We start from the raw sequence: 21372 nt of genomic DNA on the forward strand, positions 1-21372 counted from the left end.
ATGCAGCCGCCTTATAAGAAAAATGCAGAGTGTACACACATTGGATGGGTGGGTGAGAGAATGAAGTACGGGTGGGTGGGGAAAATGCCTTGCGTTGCCTTTGCGACTTCGTTGTTGTGTCACCAGTTTCGTTGGTGTCGTGATTCCCAGCCCGACAGAGAACAGTGACACATAAGTTTGGAACTGATGGCAATGTTTATAAAATAATAGATACAGATAGCCCTTTGTTTGACATTTAAGAGGACTATGTCAGCACTGTTCAGATTTGTTTATATTTGTGACTAACACTGCTTGAGCTGGTGACTATTTTTGTCTTTAATCTTGGTGCTTAGGCAGCTGGTAATAAAGGGTCTTAACTGGACACACAGTATCAAGTGACTGTGGCAGTGGGTGTGTGTCCCGCATTTGTCAGTCTGCCAGCCCGTCTGCCTTTCCCCCAATTCACACCTCCCCACACCACCTGCCAAGTTTCTGAGAAAACGTCGCTTCCGCGTGCAGGGTCCTATCCTGCGGATCCGTCTGTCTCGTGCTGCAGACCACTCGGTGATTTGTAGTTGGAGCAACAACTCGCAGGGTACTATTAGCAGTCGCAGTCGGCACCTGAGTGGAGAAAGAGACTGGGCGCGGGGAGTATCTGACCGCCAGCCGCGCCTTAGTCTTCTGTAGTTCGTACCGCCCGCTCATGGTTCTGCTCTCTGGAGGCACGCGCCGGAGATGCCAGACGACTTGACGGTTAAAAGCAGTAGCAAAGCGGACCCGCGACTGCAGCTGTAGATAAAGGTACGTTACACTTTGTATGTCTTCGGGAAGAAAAACAAAAGCCAAAAACCACCCCGCCCCCAACATAGAAACTACCAAAACACGCGCGCATGCTCGCAAACATCAAGCTATTTTGTAACGCTCGAGAGTCGCAGGTGGTGGTGGTTGTTGGGAGACCTGGCGTTGTGAATGAGCGAGGTGTTGAAACAAGAAGTCACCGAAAACTGCGAGAAGCTGAGTAGAAGAGTTTAGGAGCATTAGACGTGAATGCCATTTCCACGGTACACAGGAACCATGGAGTGGATGTGGGCACCAAGCTATCCCAACCGTGACACGCCAAGAAAAAGTTGGGCGCTTGGAAAGATTACGTCAGATTACTCGATATGGTGGTACAACTCAGTTCACACTCCTCCCCCCCCAACTCTTTTAATTTTGAGGCGATTTTTGTGGGGATTCATATGCAGGGAAATGGAGCGGAAATGAGCTGTTGTCATTGCCTACCAAAACAAGTCGGCTGGTGGTCACGCTCAGCTTGAGGTGACAAAACTGCTTTAATTTTGTTTTCTCTGCCGGGGGCTGTGAAGGTCCGGCTGTACCGGACGTGTGCAAGCTGTCGTCTTGCAAACCTCGTTTAGGCCCGGCCGACTTCGCCTTTGATGTGGCGGGGTGCGTGACGACAGGTGTGCATCAAACGACAGGCGCCTGGCTTCCGCGCCACCCGCTTGCGTGCGAGGGGATCGATGCGCGTGCACTACACGTGCTGGGCGCCTGGCCCCCGTGTTTAGCGCGACCTTCTCGCGTGCCGTGCCGGGCCAGGGCGGAACTGCCGGGGCTGTGCCAATAATCAGTGCAGGCAATCAACGGAGCGAGAGATGCAAGGAGAAGGAGGCGACAGCAGCTTTCACGCTGGTAGAGAAAAAGAACCCCGAGAGCCTCCCCCCCCCCTCACACCCCGACACACACACTTTGTTTGCATCTGTGTTCGTTCTGTGTCAGAAAAGGGTCATCTGTGGAGTTACCATGAAAGACTTTTTTAAAATGGAGATTACATTTTTTTTTAAGCAGACATGGAGGGTACAGCGCACCCTGGGCGTTGTGCACGCTCGGTTGTTGACTTGTTGTGACGTAATCGTAATGTAACCATGGGTAACCAGGTCAGGCATGTCAGTTGCTGTTTGCTGCCAAGACTTGTTTTTTGTTTGTTTGGGGTTTTTTTTGTGTGTGTGTTTGTGGTAACATTAGGTGATAGGGTGAGGAGTTCAGGAGGAAATTATTTTTAAAACCTGCTCATATCGTTCGCAGTTTTATGAGAAAGAAGGACGCGCTGGCTTACAGCAATTTCTTTTGGAATGTCGATACGACTGACTTGTTGACTTTGTAAGAGTGTGTGACATCACTGTAAAGTTGTTTACCTCGCATGTAACATCACTTTGGTCATGACGGAGCGTCCTGCACGCTGTTGGTGTAGGCGCGGGTACAGGTACAACTGTAATCTGTCCTCTGTCCTGTGTTCCTGGGGAAAAAAATTAACTGAGCTGGAGGTGTATTCGTAGGATGTATTACTCGGGGACATATATGATGGTAGGAGGGCATGGTGGGATACATCGACACAAGGAAGTGTGTGATGAGTGTGATGTGTCAAGAAGAGGACATGGTGGGATGAGGATGCCACGACATCAGCAGCCCACGCCGTCCCTGCAGACTAACTCATGGGAGCTCGTGGAGACAGGCTGACAGACCGGCAAGGAAGGTGCTCAGTGTTGGCCATTATGTGGTTAAACGTGATGGTGGTTATGAGTGGGGTGGGTTGTAAAAAGGAGATAGGTATCATGTAAGAAACTATAGTAGCAAATCGGCGATGATGAAAGCGATTGAAGTACTGAAACCTTTCACAGCAGGAAGTGGACTAGGTTGGAACTGCTTCACTGCGCCTGTTGTAAGGTAGACCGCCCCCAAGGCTGCCCCCGGGAAAACCCTGTTGACGTCTTGGGCTACGACTGTCGATCGTCTAGACTTTTGTTGTTCTGTCGAAAGCGGAAGCAAGTAAAGGAGGGTGGGGTGGATGAGAGGGGTAAAGGTGGTTTGGGGGATGTAAGCAGTCTTTGGGAAGAGTATTGAAGGGTCCGATACCAAAGATTGGTGCAGAGAACTTGGAGATGTTCTTAGTGACCACGTTCAGAGCCTCGTAGCCTTATAACGTGATTGGTAATAAAGATTTCTGCCACGAATAAACAGCGCGTTTAAGGGTCAGACGTTCACTGTGTTACTGCAAATTTTTGTGACGCTCGACGAAGTCACACATTCATTTTCAAAGGCCCTTTAGCACATCCGTACTTTAAACAGACTGAAAGTTGTTCCGCTTTACAAATTTTTCTTTTGTTGAGACAGGGATGAGGTGTTTTATCGTTTCTGAGTCGACGTGCATTTCAAACAAATCTGGCAACACTATTCAGTTAAGCATTAAGAAGGCCCCTCCTCCGGTTTTTTTTTAACCCACTCCATTCCCTGCAAAAAAAAGTGATCACTTCTGGGCATGAAGGTGTAAAGCTGCAGGTAAGGATGTCGTGTGTAACTTGGGTTCTCCAGTAACTTAGTCGGTTTGTACTGATATGATGACCCTTAATTTCCATATTATTGATGCGGGAGGTTTGGACGGAGCAGGGAGAGAGAGGAGGGGGAACGTACAAGACAGGAGGTAATAAAAGGGATGGGAGGAGGCGGACACATGGCTATCGCGGCAGGAGATGCGAATGTGGCGGACCCAGGTGGTGCATGCAAGCAGTAGGGCCGGCATCATCAGCCTTTCCTCCATCATCAGCCTGACGTCAGCAGCGGTGAGGGCGACGTCGACGTAGGAGTTTGGCTGTCGGCACTACTTGGTTGCTGAAGGTCCGACCGCACTGTGACGGCGCGCGCTCTCTGCTGCTAGGTGTGGCTGCACTAAGGGAGGCGGTCCTTCTCCAAGTGTCAGACCTCCGCGCAGTCTTGGGCAGTGCACGACAGTCTGATGGTCTCTATTCTTTTCCCGCACCCACATTGCAGCAAAAAGGTTGGCGAGGCCAGCAAGGCACCAGACGTCTAGCCTGCCCACAAGGTGGGGGGGGAGAGAGAGGTGGGGGCTGTGGCCAGGTAGGCTTCTTCTTTGTGCTTTCTTGAGGGGGTGGGGGAGTGGGGGTGGGGAAGGTTGCAAGATTAGGAGGTGGAGAGGTGTAGAAGCGGGAGTGGATGAAGTTGGTGAAGGTGACTGAAAGCTGAATTTGTGTGGTGCCCTGATGTGGCAGGCCTTTCTTTTCCATGGATTTGGAGTTGAGTGATTTAGTTCCCACACACACACCACTTGGCGCAAGAGAGAGATTATTGTATCTAGCATGCATGGTCTGTTATGATTGCCTGTGGAAAAAAAGGTGAAAATGCAGGGAACTTGTCTTTTTGCACTAGTTCTTCTGTTCTCTATGTACATAGGTTTTTATCATGACTGGTTCCTCTTGCCAACCCACACCCCTTCTCATGTGGTCACCTCCCAACTTCCAAGCTTTTACCCCCTGTCCCATCCCCTATGCTTCTCCATGTGTCTGTGTGTGTGCATCAGTGTTAGCCTGCAAGGAAGATCATTATAGCTAATGTACCTGGTAGAGCTAATGTAGTTATAATAGTAAGGGGGAAATTATTTTTGCAACAGTTTTTCTGTTTCTGGTCTGCAAGAGTTTTATTTTTATTTACTGGTTCCTCCCCCCTACCTTCTATCTCCTTCCATCTACAGTCTTCAAAGTCTTGACCTGCCCCCTCCCCCACTTCCCTTTCTCTCTCAATCTTACACACACATCGGCCTGGTATTGAAAAACACACTTTCTACTGAACCGGGTAGAAGCCGATACTTTAAGGAGGCCAGTGGACTGGTGATGATTGTTAAGGTCAAGGCTAGGCGGAGTTAAAGCTGAGCAGTGATCACTGATAGGCAGGTGCATTGTAAACTAATCATTAGTCTTCCACCTAGTGTGGCTGGTCGTGTCTGCAATCAAGCTGGTATTGATGTTTGGTGTGCAGTTCAATGCATGTGTGCGCATGTAGATTGGTATTTGCAAACATGTTAATGTGAGGTAAGTGTGCAGGTGTTGCTGTAGCTGGGTGTGTCAGTATTTTTATTTTAATTTGCATTTTAGTTCTAAATTTAGAAATTCCCTTTACATTGCTTCACTCTTATTTGCTTCCAACCATAATACATTATATCGTAGTCTCTGTCTTGTTCTCTCAAATGCACAAACCATAATAGTAAGACCTATTTGAAAGTACTTAACTAGATCATGTCCTCCACAAGAACCTTAGAGAATGAAGACCTAAGCCAAACTATTACAGGAAAGTATAATAATAATGAACATTTATATAGTGCTTTCCCAAAATTATTATGATATAATTATATGTAAATATATTAAAATATACAAGTTAAAAGATACCATAAAGGAAAACAGTGTCTGTCTAGTTACCTTTAAACAAAAGGTATTGCCGTTTGTGAATATTTATTTGGATGCATGTCAAGGATAGAGAATTTTATTATTTGGTCTTGTGGATGTATATTTCCTATATCTCACAATATTCAGACCTCTTCTATGGCTTTATTATGTTTTTTTCCTTCTTCTGTATTTGTTGCCTTATGAGTGTGTGAATTTTTTCTACATTATTAGATTCATAGAGGACTCAAATCATCACAATCTATAAACATTTCCCATAGAAGTGAAACAGGTTGATCAATGTAATAACAGTTCAGGGATGGATTGACATGCTTCATAGTGCATGTATTCCAATGTTCCTGTGCCCTGGGTACAAGTGTACTTAACCAGAATTTTTGGGCTGTGTCACGGATGCCTAGACACTTTGTTTTTATCATGCTGAAAGAATTCAGCAATACCACCTTTATCAGAACATTGTGATATAGTTGACAAGGACACAGAGGCTGAACAAATATATGTGAGTTCTGGTCTTCTGTTTCTTGGTCTAATAATTGTTCTTCTATTTATATCAACTATTATTAATGTGAATATTTTGTGTGTTTTGTATAACTGTTTCTTAGCTGTGTGGTCATGACACTGGTGAGGGCTTGGAATTGGACTTAACAGGCAGCTCCTACAACAGCTCCGAATCCACCATCAAAGACCTGAGGGAATTGAGTCAAAGTGAAAGTGGGCCGTTGGAAGAGGATCAGGGTGTCAAAACAACAACAGTCATGGCACAGCAGCCTTACTCTCTTCAGCAGGAGTTCAACCTCATGAACAAGAACATACCCAACATCACCATAGATGAGGTCAGTTTACCTCAAATGAGGTTAATTAATCAAGTGTAAAATTCCAATGTTAAACTGCAGTCTGCACATTTTTTTGGTTTCTTTTCTAATTTGACATTTCACTGGTATTATATTTACTGGGTCTCTGATGCAGTGACTGTGCCATGTTCTTAAAATTCATTTTTGAATCCTTCGTTAGAGTAATGGGTTCTTCATGAATTAATCTTGTGTGGTGTGACAACCTTCACAACCATAAGCAAGACTCATGCTAGGGAACAAATTTCCCTTTTCAGAAGGTGCAGGGGAGGTGAGTGGGAAGAGGGACGTTTTAATATGCAATTGTACCTTTGAGTTCAAGTCTTCTGTTTGCTTGAATGGATGAGGTGTTTGAGACTGGAATAGACTTCTGTGGATTGTATATTGACCAAGGGGAATAAATTACCACTATCAGATGCCGCACATTTATTAATCAGTAAACATCCAGGCAAACCTTATGCTTCATAAGCCTACAAGTTTTAGGTTAGCCATAGATAGTAGTTTGAGGCCACTTGTCACCTTTTACATTTTTGTTATTGTTAGATACATATTTGTGATGCAGTTTGATGCGTTATTGAGTATAAAATATGATCTTGATATTAACCTTGTAATATTGTTTTCATATCAGCTAAATGCTCAGGATCATGTGTGTCGAGTAACTTGGAAGTGTGGTGCAGAGTCTGGAAGCTTGGAGCTGACCTTTCCTGTTGGTTACCCCAACAATATTGCACCTTCTGTCAAGTTTTTGAGCACAACCTTAGATTCCAACATACAGAGGAAGATTCATCAAGGTAAGTATAGGGCTCTTTTAACGTCTTATTGCACAAGCTTATCTGACGCATTCTGACAACAGTGCTTTAAAAGTGGGACATGCTGTCATTTTCTTCAAACTTGCAGATACCATGCATAATTTGAAGATACCTCCTGCTAGTAGCAGGAAACAGACCATGAAGGAGAACCTTGTCTCTCATGTCCTCCACTGATCACCACACATAGGTCAAGGGATGAAACAGACCATAATGAAGAGCCATGTCATTTGAATTGTCTCTCATGTCCTCCACTCATTACTACACACAGGTTAAGGCAGTGGTGCCCAAACTTCCCTCGTCTGAGGGCCGCATTGGGCATGATATAAAATCTCATGAACCAGAACATGACGGTTTTGCCAGAATCATGAGTTTCAAAATTAAATTATGTTGTGTCTGGTTAAAATGAGAGTGTCGGATGTGGCTCGCTGGCTGTAGGTTGGGCACCCTTGGGTTAAGGGGTAAACTAGTGTGGAAACTTGTTTCCAACAAGTTATTGAAAGATGTTGTACATATGCCTTGTGTATGTAGAAAGATCACCTCTTTTTTCTTTTTTGTTCAGGCAATAAACGAGACTTCCAGCGGCTTGTTAGGCGCAATAATAATTGTCTGGAACCATGCCTACGACAGATGGTGAACGAGCTTGACAACATTTTGGTGAGTAGTAAGACAGCTTGATAAGATACAAAACTCTACAAGGAACCAGTCAAGAACAACACAGAGCAACATCAACAATACCATCTTATTCATATCTGCCACACCATACAGATCTCCAATTGTAATTCAGACCTGCACCTAATCACAACTCACTCACACATGGTGGCACTAGAAGTTGCACGGCCAAAACAACAAAGGACAGCCTCCGTCTCAGTTGGCTCTGTATGAAGGCACACAGACTCGGCGACCCAGTGGAAGCTGATGGAACTCTCCCAAGAGGGCATGCCTGTCGTCTTATAGAATTGCAGACACTTTTTAAAAATTTTTGTCTATTATAGAGAGTCTGAATGTTGCTCTGGTCCATCCTAACAACTTTCGAGCAGATACAACATGATTCAAACTGTTCTTGTTCTTCACCACTTTATATATGGGTTTTGTGGAAGAGCTGAAGAAATCTTGATGCCTGATATAAGATCACCGTTGAGTTTTTGTCTTTGTCAGCAAAACCAAAAGCCTGTCCTTGTGTTTGGGTGGGTACAGTGAGCAATATCAGCACTTTGATCAACAATGTCAAAATATTTAGCAAGGGATCAGTCATCAGTTAATGGCTTCTATCATAATCTTGTGAAATGATGTACACCATATTCCAGAAAGCACAAAAAAATATTTTTAAATGTTCGTTCATGAGCCTGGAATGCTAGGTTCAAAATCAGAGAAAACAGTCCCACAAGAGTTGTTTTCCCTTTCAGGACGAACGGCGATCACCAGATACTGAAGCATCTTTTCCTCGTGGGCAGCAGCCTCCTATAGTGCAGCCATCACCTTACCTTCCCTTGTATTCACTAGGCAGTTTCCAGGATTCCAGTATTCCCTTTCCACGCACAAGTGGTGCTCGGTTCTGCTCAAACGGTTAGAAGATAAAACACATTTTTCATTTTTCATTCCATATTTCATTCCATAACAGAAATGTCTCTCATGTATAAACTCTAAGATATTTCTCTTGAAGAAAAAAAGCTGGCCTCTATATAATGAGAATTCATTTTCTGCTATTATTTGCAAATCTTCCTAGCAGTCAGAATTATTTTTTTTATTTGTTTATTTTTTGCCACTAGCAGTTTTCTTTTGTTTTTATCATCATATGTTAAGAAAGAATTAAATGCATACCAATAACATGCCAGATTTTTTTTTTTTTTTGCTATTTTTTATCTCCAGGTCTGCTTGTGTTGTTTGGCGTTCCAGCAGAAATGAAGAAAGTTTCAGGTGGGACAGAAATAACTCCAAAGTAAGTCAGCAGGCAGAAATTTCTTACCATTGTGATGCTATTTTATCTTTTCCAGTCTAATGCAGAAACTGAAGTTAGTTCGCTAACTAGTTATACTCTGTGTATAAGGTGTGTCGCTACATGGCCTTAATGTAGGGAAGCACTTTACTGCAATGTAGGTCCATGTTTTAATTTGATCATTTATATCAGTACAATGTGATCAGAAGATCTATTGCTGTAGATATTAAGAATCAGACAGTTGGAAGATCAGTAGTAAATTTATTGTGTTACTGATTTAGTATGTTCATTTAGTAATATTTTAGATGATGAGGGCTGAGGGTAGTCATTTGTCCTCCTTTCACACATCCACTAATATATTCTTGAGAACCAGTATTTGTATCCTGGAGAACCAATGCTTGTGTAATCTGTGGCCATAACAGAGTGTTTCATTGATGGCCATGACACAGTAAGTCATTGATGGTCTGCTTTGTAAGTAATGAGAAGCAGCTTAAGCTCTGAATTTTTTGGTGTCATTGCAATTGCAGGTCTCTCTCGGACCTGGCAGCCTTTACGCAGGCCCCATGGAAAGCCAGCAGCACAATATCTGCTTTCTCGGCAATCTTCTCTCGCAGTCCGCCTACACCAAGCTCGGATCTGCCATCCATCTCTGACTTCTTTATACATAAAGACAAGGTTATATATTTATATGTTTCAGTGGGCTTGGCCAGTCCTTACTTTACATGGTTTTTGAGGATTTATTTACTGGCAGCTGAGAGATTTCCTAACATATAAAATTCTGAACTGGAAAAAAACTGAACTTCATGTGATTGAATATAACACTCAAATGTACACCAAATAATTGAATCTCTATCTTTAGTTGAGCATTTGCAACTCTTTTTATGTGATTCTAATTTAATTTTTTTTTACAGTTCTGTCCAATGTTTTCAGTCTTTCAAAAACTAAGTGCAAAGTGATTTTTTGAATTATTGGGTAAAGCTTAGTGCAGGGTACTATATTCCTAAGGTATGGGTGAATCGACCCTTTCTGTTCTTGAGATACATGTTCACATACATCACCCTGTATGCAGAGAAGTCAATAACCACAACAGTTTTGTATATGGACATGGTAAGCCCTCGGGGAGCTGGGACTATATATGTTAGGAATATTTGTTTACAAATATGACATTATAATTTTGACTTTTTTCTGTGAACGGTGATATTTGTAGACATGTATCTTGAGAACAAATCTTGTGCTGAGGTTTGTGAGTAAAACCATTGGATAGTTTACTTCTGTTTGCTGACAAGAAGTGCCAGTGTTAACTTCTTTCAGCTGTATCTGTTTGACATTTAAATCTCACCCATGTTACCTGTTTTAGTCTGTTTTAAAACATGATGATTTTGACAAAGTTTGTATCCAGCTGTTCAAGTCATGCAACTGTTTACCTCACTCTTATAATACTTGGTATTTGGAAGCAAAGGTTGTATTTTTCTGTCTTTTGTAGCACAAGCCACGTTCCGGAAGGCATCGAAAGCATGAACTAGTGGACAAGTCCACCAAAAAGCAGCAGTCAGTTGGCAAGGTCAAAATCTTTGATGGCACGCCCCTTTTGGGTATCAGCCGTTTTTTGGCCCAGAACTACAAGTAAGTGGTCGTTATTGGTCCTGGGATTAAAAAAAATGTGGTGGATAGGTGTAGCTTTCACAGCTATTTTTGCATAGCCCTTTTATATTATATAGGTTCTTTCATGTATGAGAAATGTTGCATGTACATGCGGTTCATGCCAGTTTGTGTGAATACATGTGCATATGCTTGCATGATTTCATTTACAAATTTGAATAAATGTTTTCAAAAAATTACCTTGTAATGGTTTACATAACGTTTTTTTCAGACTGGACGTGAATGATCTAGAAGGGTCATGTCGCCATAATGCAAGTATAGCAGCTAGCATTGGAAGAAGAGATCTTGTTCAGGTATTGAACAAAAATATATACATGAGTGATAGAGGGAGGGTGTAAAAAGAAACCACCTACTTCTGCACCCCTCACACCCCCATCCCAAAGAAACCACTCTTGGTGGCACATAAAGCTAATTAATGGCAGGGTCCGGAAATGGAAAGCTACAGACAAAAAAGTCAAAGGAAAAGCAGATTGATGGGTTGTTTTAGGAGAGCCAGTGATAAGACCCCGACAGCAAAGACAACAACTTTTCAATGTTGTGGAATACGTTTATATTTAGTAGAGTACATTTGACAGATTGTGAGGTAGGAAATGGAGCAGAAGTAAATGGTTTTTTTTTTTTTTCAGGTGTGGAACATGGTTTCCGTCATGTCATCAAAAGCACTCTCACCCAATCCCAATCCTGATAGTGGTACACCATGGGCCAGACTGCCCTTTGGAAGACGGCTACTTCAGTACATGTAAGTATGAGTTTGTGCACGTTTCTCAATGAGCTGCCATTGAAGTGACACTTCTTTGTCGCCTTGGAAAAGACTGATGATCAATGACTGACTCTTGCTGTTTTCATAATGAGAGCACTAGGACAACATTCAAAGGGATTTAACTCCTTAACTCGAAGAGAATCATCCATTATTTTCATTGAAATTGCTCAGTTTAACTATGTTATTCAAGGGGAAAATTAAGTCTTGGAAAGGCATACAAAATTTCAGCACTGTACTGAATGAAGGACTTTCAGCCATTTCATAGCCATTATGTCATAGCCACCAACAACTGTAGGGTGACACTAAAAAAAAATGAAATGTTTATAGATACATATAAATAAAATTAAATGAAATCAATTGCTATGAAGAGAGTGGCACAGTTTTCATTCTGACTCTCCAAGTAAATTCATTTTCAGGTTTTCATGGCATCACCATTACCTTCTTCTTCTTAGATCTGACAAAAGCATGTAACATTCTTTTTCCTAGTTCTATTTTGCTAATTGCTTTGGTCATGTAGCCATGATATAGCCTTAGTTGCTGGCACAGCATAAAACTCAAACATCTAGCCAACCTTGGGTCATGCAAATTGTCTCCTTCATTAACATCCTTTCCCCCTCTTTTTTAAAAGCTTTTAAAGCTCAGTGCAAGATATTGTTTCCTTACATCTCAATGAAATACCCTTCTTCTGTTCTGGCTACACATCTACAAACATTACTATGCACGAGAGGTCAACAATCCAGGCATCAAGATTGTTCGTGGATTTTGCTGACAAGGCCACAGTCAGTGGAGATCAGGGGTTAATTAGAAAGATCTCTGGACAAATGTGAGGTTGGGAGTTCGACCATTTTCTGTGTGATGATATTTGTAGGCATGTATCTCTAGAACCCAAGAGAGCTATTCACTCAGATTTGTGGGAATTAGTATCTTGCACAGAGTTTTACTCAATCATCAGAGGAAAAATTGCATCCCATAATTTTCAAAGCTTCATGCTGCTTCTCTGACCTCAACAGTGCACTGCAATGATTTCAGTCTTGACCGCTACATAGAACTGCATGATGTCCAGACCTTGGCCATGCTGTGTTGTGTCTTCTGGACTCCGGAACCTGGCCCAAAAGTTGAACGAGCAACTTCTAAATCATCTGTAGAGTATGTGCCAGCAGATGTAAGTGTTTTTTGTTATGCTGTCAAGAGTGTTTCGTCATGTTCCATTGTTATAACAATATATGTTTATATATTTATTATGACAAGTGTGTCTTGTTATCAGCAGTTTGACGTGTTTGTTGTTTGTTTGACCTTTGTATGTTTGGTCGGTTTTTAGTCCATGTGTGGTTAAGTGGTGAAGCTGTTAACTGGATTGCTGACAGAGGTTTTAAGTACCATTGTTCCAGACATTCATGTGATTTCAGCATTGTAATCATGATTGCTCCTCTTGGAGATTTGTGAAGCCATTTTTCATATCTTAATTCTTGAGACTAATTGTCTTATTAGTCTAGTATAGTTGTTTTTCTGGACCAGACTGCTTTTCTTAGGTATGACCCATTGCATAGGGGCAGAGATGCTAGAACTGTATTACCAAATATGTGATGTTCTAGGATGCAGGCATTTGGCTGTTAAAACTTTTATTTTGTGTTTCATCATCAGGCCGTATGCCTTTACTTTTTGTGGAAAACAACTAGCAGAATTTATAGTAAACATCAGAAATACCTAAATCTGATTAAAAATAGATGTCTTAAAATGGTATACTTAAACTGTAAATCATATGGAGAAATAAGTAAGATAAAAAAATCTATTGTGGAAATCAGACATGATCAGTCATTCGTTAGTCATAACTCTGTTGATGAGGATTCACTTAGCTATTTCGCACCAAAAGGGAAAGAAAAAACCGATATTACTAGCCGTGTTAGTGAGTTATAATTGCTTTTTTAAAATCATCTGAGAAAATGGAGTTAGGCTTCTTTTCAAATCACAATTTTAAAAAGTTTTATGCAAATTTGTGAGAGATAAGGTAGTACTATTAGCAACAGCCACTCAAAGCAAGTCATGATAAATAATGCTAATGAAAATGTTTCATTAATTTTAGGAGAGTTTAACACTAAGATAAAGGAAACAATTTTTAGGATAAAGATTCCTTAAAACATGTTTTTCTTAGCTTTAAATAATTAAATTTGATTTTTTTCTGAAAATGAATCTATTTTTTGTTTTATCAACATTGATACTACTCCTGTTCATGATTTTGAGAATGTGCGTCTGATTTAAACTGTGAACCTCTTCTGCAGTTGGGTATTTATACAGTGCATGGCTGTGTTTGAAGATTTACACTGTTTGTGATTCAACCCCTTTGACTAAACGTTGTTAAGAAGTCTTATTTACCTGACACATGAGGCAAAGGAAGAAAGGAGAGAAGATAAGGCTGCAAAAGACAGACTGATCACATGAGGTGCTGTAACTCGATCTGATATGAAGAAAGAGTATAGGCCTCTGTGTGAAAGGTGATATAAAGCAGCTCATAGCAGCCAGCAGCTTCTTAGCCAAGATCACCTCACTTTCAGAAAGGGGACTACTAATAAATGACTGAACATCTGTTAGGGTTTTTGAATGCAAAGAAAGAACATTCTTGTAAATACTTGTATGATCCTTTCATCATAATTACCAATGAAGAGCGGCCCAAGACAGTCTGATTCTCTCCTTTCTTCATTTTCCATTTTTCCTTTTTTTAAAAAAAAAGAAACCCTTGCACTTTTGTTATGGCAAAATGTTCATGTCCATCAGATAGTGCCAGAATGTTCTGTTGATTTCAGTGTCTAAGAATTTGAATGTACTTACTGATTTTTGCTGGCATGTATGGATTTGGCTCTTTAAGCTGATATTTTGGTAGGAAAAAGTAAGGTGGACACCTATTAATGTCACTTATAATCTTTTCTTTCCACTTATTTTCTGTTCTCCTGATTTCAAACTCTTTTTTTTTTTTTTTACTCTTCAGATGTAATGTGCAGCACAAAGATATTGGATTTCAGTAAAATGGGATTTTGTGGAAAGGGGGTGGGGGAGGACTTTTTGCAAGTAAGACAGAATGGGTTGTCCACCTCTACTATTTTTTTCCTTCATTTGCTTTCATTTTTGTCAATGATGCGTGTTCACTTTTATTCTTTTAGATGGTCACTAGTTTTTTTTGCCCATGTTTCTCGCTGTAGACGGACGCAAACATTACTTATTATCAGCCTGGCAGTAGTACAGATAGTGGCTGGAGCCTCCTGCGTAAGTTTACCACTGCTGTCCTTGTTACTTTTATTTGTCATATGGAATTCCTTACTACCTTCCACCTTTGTTGCCTCTTCTGATGGCTTTGTGAAATACCCCTCTGTGCCTCCCAGAAACAGCAACTGGTCATACCCTTATGTTGTGAATTATCTACGGATGTTTGTGCTGATTAGTGTATTTTTATTTTATAGCATTGTCTGCTTTGTTTACTTGTATTTGATATCCTGAGATTTAACAACATTTGTTTCGTTGTTTTGGCACTATTGAGTATTAATCCCACTGCCATCAGGAAGGTCACAGGAAAGGAATAATAGATCAACACAGATCAGGAATGAAAAGAATAAAATTGCTCTTCTTGAGATTTCTCCTTCAGCTGCTGACAGCTGGCCTTGGAGAGGGTGTCTTACCATTATTCTGCAGCTGTGTATATCTGCTCTCCTAATTGTAATCTGCCAAAGAAGTGATCACCCTCTGTGTTAGGAAGAATCTTCCACAGCATGCTCATGCACTGTTTAAGGGTTCAATCATACCTAAGTTTTTTGTTATTCCTGTTTGCGTGTTTACAGTTTGTTTGGTTTCTTCTTTTCATCCTGTTTTTTTCCACAATATTTCACAATAAATTCCTTTTTTTCAAAATTACCCGATGAACAGATTTTTCACACTTTAACCTCCCTGCAGAAGCAAGCTAGGCTTTTGATGGGTGTAAGGCCTTACATTGAAAGGACTCTTGTAAAATTGGGTGTGTATTTATTGAAGACTTCCTAGCAAGACGTGTGAGAACCCTGTATTCTCTGGGCTGCAGGGGGAGACAATTAGGGTAATGTGGTTCATGTGGCTGAACAGTAGAGGCAAGACACTGGAATCATGTTGGCTCCTTCATCCTATTGTGTGCCTGAGAAAGAAAATAATACTGCACAGAATCTATCTTTTCCTTCCTGATCTGTGTTTACATTCAGGAATATGATAAGTATAAACATGAAAAAATATTAATATTAAACTGAAGCCTCCTTCATTTACAGATGACTTTTAATGGTTTGTATGATTGTTATTGGGTTACTCTAAGCTTTTTGGAGAAAACAGAATATATTTATTTCTAATCTGTTTAGCTTGTTTAATCTTCATACAAGAGGTTTTGCCAGATGTTAAGTAAATATGCTCTAGAATTCTGAGAAACTCAGGCTTGGCTTCAAGATTTTTTTTTCCTTTAGATTTATTTTTGCAAGTTTTTGTTTGCTATTTCAGTGCACTTAATTGTGGCAGTCAGCAATAGTACAGAATACTAACAACTGCATTGTGGTTGTCTCTGGGACTAATCTGTAGCACAGCGAACTTTAACTATTATATATTGGGGATAGTAACTTATATTTTATATAGAGAGAGGGTAAAAGTATTCCAGCTGTATTTATTATTCTTGAATCTGATACCCTGTGCTTTGCTTTATGAAAAGTTTTTATTTTTTGCAGACATTCTGTGAATGTTATGCTCTTTACAGTCATTAGTAGAATATTATTCCTTAAGGTTTTCCTTAGTACTAGACAAATCTTCATTTGGTGAGCGGTCATTCCATTGATCAGCATACATATTTTAAAATTTTAATTTTCTATCCATTATCCTTCTCTTCATCCCTCCTTAATCTTAGATGTTTTCACCATAACATATTTCTCTAAACGTGTCTATTTCAGTATTCATCCTTCATTATGCTGCTGTAACCTGTCCCCCTTCAATTTACTTCCAGTGTAGTTTTTACTCTTTGTTTGTCTCTCTGGACTTTTGGCCCAGTGCATGAAGGGACAGCTTCCTATCTCACATTTATGACAAATTAATTTAGATCAACTTCCCCTTTTCTGTTTTCTTAGACCTTTTACACACTTTTGTAGTTTTGGGGTGGTTGGTGGTGCTGAACAAGGAAGGTCATGGGAAGTCTATTGGTGAAAGAAGAGACATTTTGATGCTTGATTTTCTGTTTTTAAATAGATTTTAATATATCTTTTAAAACACATTTTACTTGTTGTGTAAACGTCTATCTTTTAAGAATATAAGTTGTTTTTCAAGTGCTAGCAGCCAGTATAATTTTGTCTGCATTTTAATTATGTAAAACTCTAAATGTGAATACTATATTTATTTATATTTGAGAATCATGTAATCAAGTGTTCTGTAGAACTTTGTTACATGCATGTGTTTGTGTGGCTCTGTGTGTATGTGTGCGTGCGTGCGCATATATATGTATAGATATCAGTGTAATGTTGCTACCAGCTTAAGTTGCCTAACTTGCTCATGGTTTAAAAGAATGTAACTGCTAGCTGTCTTGATAATGTGACCATATTCCTTGTGGTCCCTGTTGAACATGCCAGCTTCCCACTTTAGAAATGTACTTTTGAGATCCATACCTCGTTCCTTTCTTCATCATTTGATGACTGATGTCCCAAAGGTGCACAAGCCATCCCTCTAGAAAGGGGTGTCTGCACAGCAAGGTGCCACTGCAAAACACCTTGCACCATGTAAAATGCACCCTGATGTCTCAGCCGCACACCTGCTTCTCACATCTCTTTACGCACCTTTTTCTGTCGCAGTACAACCCCTATCACACAGTCTCATCAGTAACAAGCCTACTTAAGGGATGGAGATCTAGTAAGTTCCTGCTACACCTTGGCTATAGAGCTGCTGGCCTCCAAGTGTTTTACTGTTGTGTGTGAGAGAGGAGTGAGAATTTGTCCCCACTCCCTCTATAGTCCTGCGTGTCACTCACCTGCCTTAAACAGCTTTCTTCACATCTAATCTGAGAGTTTATTTATTCAGTTTATTCTGTACTACCAGCAGCTTGCATTTATGTGGTATGCCATGTTTTATTGTACTTTGACATTGGTATATGTTTAAATATACGTGTGTGTGAGAGAGAGAGGGAGGGAACAGGAGTAGGGGAGAGTATATGTGTGTGCACGCTCGCATGCACGCAAACAACTCTGTAGTTATAGCTGCATTTTTCTGTGCCTGCTTTTGCTTTGAGTAAAAATTGAAGTAGTAGCAAGGTACGTATAATGACCTGTGCAGTCACCCCGCCTGGCTGAAGTAGCTATATGTCCTCTTGATTCTTTTACACATACAGCAGACACCCCTGCTTTTTATGCTCAAGCACCTTTGAGCATGTATATATCTGTTTACAAATAGATAACTACACCATATTTTAGATTTGCTTGCGAATGAAAGAATAATCAGGGTTTGTGTGTACTTTTGTTTCCTTGAAAAGTTTTCCATTTATGTAGAGCAGAAGTGATTTAGGTCATATTAAGTCGAATATGAAAGTAGATATTTCCAGAAATTGTCTCTTTTTTAATTCCATTTCACAAACTTGAGAGAAACCATGTTTGAAATGACTGTTAACCATGCTGTGCTGAAAGCAGACAAATGCTTGAGGTTTTGATCATGCTTAAAGTATCAATGATTACAATGTACTCAGTGATTCCAGTCTAGACATGACAGTTTTTCCAGCTGTATGAAATCCTAACTTTTTTTCTCTCTTTAAGAAGAGCACTAATAAAGTAATGTGTAATATGGCAGGAGACAGACAAATCACTGCAATGATCACAGAAAAGAAGGCTAACCCTTCAACAGTTTTCAGACTATTAAATGGCATAAAATACATCTCTCTTGTTATGCCATGTCATCGGTGTATGAGCAACCTTTAAAGCACACGCATGCTATTTAAAAAAAAAAAACAAAGAAGAAAAACATGAATACATATGAAATCAATGGGTTTATTTTAAAGCAGAAGTCAGTAGTTTGTAAAGAATGCATGACAATAGCATGGAAAATGATAAAAATGGCAAGGCTCACTGTTATAACTTTGTAGTTTACATACTTTAGTGCATTGGATGAGGCTATATATGAGGTCAAGCATGTTTTAAAACAATGTGTATATCTGTCAACTGCATTATTCTCTTGTTCAGTGCATTAGAGATTGTGTGTGTGTGTGGAGGGGTGTTGTTTGCTGCTTACTGGTATCACTGTAATGATAAGAGAATGTTGATGTATGTGTGTACTTCATTAACTATCATTACACGAATATCTCTATCTGGTTCAACTCTGAATTAACTGCATGTTTGGTATGCTGTTTTAAGGCTACTCAAACAGATTTCAAGTGGCAACCCAAAATTTAATGAAAATTTTTCCCATGTAGAACAAGAATTTGAATGGGTATTTGTTCTTCAAGTCACACTGTTTCCTTAGACATGAAAGTGCAAAGAGAACCTGCTTAGCATGTGCAGATGAGTTGAGGTTAGGGTGTGGTGACTGTCGTCAACCTCTGAAAGGATGTTCAAATACAGTAAACATACTAAGGACTGTAGAGAATAGCCCAATTGAAAATGTCTTGTGTTGAACATTGGGAAAAGAACATTTTTTTGTAAATGCTTGTTCTACTGTCTGTTCCTCCTCCCCTTAAACATCCCTTTCCTCTGGAGTTTTAGCTTTTTATGAATTTTTTTTTACAGTAAGCTGCTGTTAAAAAAACTATACAGATTTGTTCCCACATGTAGGTACTCCCAGCATCCACATATTCACATGCAGTAAAATAGTGACTAATATTTCTGCATTCATGTGTTTGTTAACCATTCCATGACATCCTGCATGCAAGTTGTATTATTATTATAATGTTGCAATATCCCAATCATAAACGCAGACTTACTGTTTTTTTGCACATTAGAGTGTCTTCAAGAAGAGTCCTTAATACCAATCAGTTATAGTCTGTGATGAAAAAACCAAAGAACAAAGTAAAGATTGAGCCATGTGCCATTATTTTATTTAAATTATATTTTGCTTGGAATTAGAAAGAAGGCTTCACTCTGATCCCCACGGTCATTAGCTGTCATTGCTGATAAAAGTTTCATTTCGCCACAACATGTTCAGCATAGTCTGTATTTGCTTATCCAAGTACATATAGTTGCACATGCTGACAAAGGGTCACTTCATAGTTTGTGGTTTGTGTGTTTAACTGGGGAAAAATGGTTTCAGGCTCAATTCTTCCTAGGCTAGTGGAGAGGGAAATTTCCTCTGTTCACCCATCATTGATGGTTACAGTACATGTCTGTTCTTTAGAACTACTGACAGTTCGCTTTCCCTGTAGCCACTAGGTTAGCTGGTCTCTTTACCTTTGCAATGAAAACAGGGGATGAGACACTGTCTTCCACAAGCAGTGCCCTGTAAATCACTTACACTATGGCGTAAAAGATGTTGTCCTTTGACCTTAACATGCTGACATCTATTTGCCAAGTGAACAATTTGATGAATCATTTTATCACTGTTAGTCTGGCGTAAGGAGTTTAAAGTAATTTATGGGTAAAGGATGTTTATAACACTTTCTCAGATAACAAAGTTTTGGACTCTTTTAAGTCTCAAGCTTTTTGAACGCTTTCATTTTCACATCATTTGTGTATGCAAAAGTTAGTGCACAAGTTCTTTCTGTATTAGTGCATTTGTACAGGATCTGGTGAATTGCACTCAGGACTGTTTTGAGGGTGGTCCGGTGGTGCAACGTTAAGCGCCTGTCACCAACACAATGAGGATTTGCTGTACTCTGGGTTCAGCTCTCATCTCGGGCATGCTGCTCTGTCTTTGTATGTGGCATCTCTTTATAGGGCTGGCTGCCTTGCCGTGATATACCTTAGTTGCTATCTCGGCATAAAACATCAATCCCCACCCCCTCAGGACTGTTTTGAGTAGGCAGTACTTCTGTTTTTTTTAGCAGCGTAATAAAAATATGCTTTGCTTCTTTCAGTACTGTGATGTATAGTATAACTACCACCACCATAAAGCCAGCTTGTGATTTATTTAGGCTAATTATGTTGCAAATAGAAGATCCTCTAGTTCTCTGTGTAACTTGCTTATTAACTTCATGCTGGCTTTGTAAATCAGTTATTTGAATACTGTACCTAATACCTTTGTTTAGAGATCGTGGTTTGGTGGTGCATGGAATGGACCGTGCATTACAAACATTACAAAGTTTGGTGGATTTCTTTTCAGTTTGAGCTGCATGACAGCATGGCTTCATGGGAAAATTTGATACACATACTTCAGTCAGTTTCCAAGGATGATTGGAGTGTTTCAGAATTTTTTATTTTCATTGGCTCTCTTTTACAGAAATGTTTTGAAAATGAGGGGCAAGAGATTTGGGACATTTATTCCTTGTGTGTTTTTTTCTCATAAAAAACCTGTAAAATAAAATGTATATTAGTGGAAATTTATGAAGAGTAGGTTTCCTTTTGAGAGGCACTTGACTATGGTGTAGAGTACTAAGTGTTGTGTCATTTATGTCCCTGTGATTCCCTACCTTTGATATCACTGCCACCATCACCATTATCATTATCTCCGTCATGATGTCCATGTCACCTTCCTGGCAGAGAGCACTGTGGGCCCCAATTCCTTCAACCTGCCCCCAGTGGCAATCGCACCCACCTCGTCCTCAACCCATGGCCCACCTGTTCACCCTGGCACAGGTCACATGTGTGAAGTAGCCTCACAGCCCAACCTGGCGGCCCTCTTCAAAGCAGGTGGGTCGTGCAGCGAGTGCACTTAATGCCTGCAACTCAACCGCCCTGGTTTTCTTCCCTGAAGCTGCCTACTCTGCTGTCCATCCCCTGTACCCTTACACACCCCTTTCATCTTTTGGTTGAGAGCTGTTCTGCATCTGCCTGCAGTAACCTGTCCACTCTGGCTTATGCTGCTTGTCACACCACCCGTCATGTACAATGCAATCCCTGCTGTCTGTGCTTCTTCTATAAGTTTTAAATGGGTCTGCTACATCTTGCACCTGCCAGAGCCAAACCAAGGCAGAATAAATGATCACCTGTGTGTTTTATTTTATGACCTTTGTGAAGCACTTTATGGCTTT

At 40.4% G+C, this 21372-nt stretch overlaps 1 protein-coding gene across 1 annotated transcript in view; it reads left to right on the forward strand.

Annotated features, from left to right (window-relative positions):
• The window catches only part of LOC112553461 (GATOR complex protein WDR59-like), a 37523-nt gene that overhangs the window by 10173 nt on the left and 5978 nt on the right, over positions 1-21372 (forward strand). Inside the window, 12 exon segments of the mRNA XM_025220681.1 lie at positions 5825-6055; positions 6699-6861; positions 7439-7533; positions 8283-8442; positions 8746-8815; positions 9340-9487; positions 10296-10435; positions 10683-10764; positions 11098-11210; positions 12261-12393; positions 14423-14486; positions 20882-21031. Coding sequence (XP_025076466.1) covers positions 5825-6055; positions 6699-6861; positions 7439-7533; positions 8283-8442; positions 8746-8815; positions 9340-9487; positions 10296-10435; positions 10683-10764; positions 11098-11210; positions 12261-12393; positions 14423-14486; positions 20882-21031 — 1549 coding nt within the window.

Source organism: Pomacea canaliculata, linkage group LG12 (genome assembly GCF_003073045.1).
Source record: "Pomacea canaliculata isolate SZHN2017 linkage group LG12, ASM307304v1, whole genome shotgun sequence".
Lineage (NCBI taxonomy): Eukaryota > Metazoa > Mollusca > Gastropoda > Architaenioglossa > Ampullariidae > Pomacea > Pomacea canaliculata.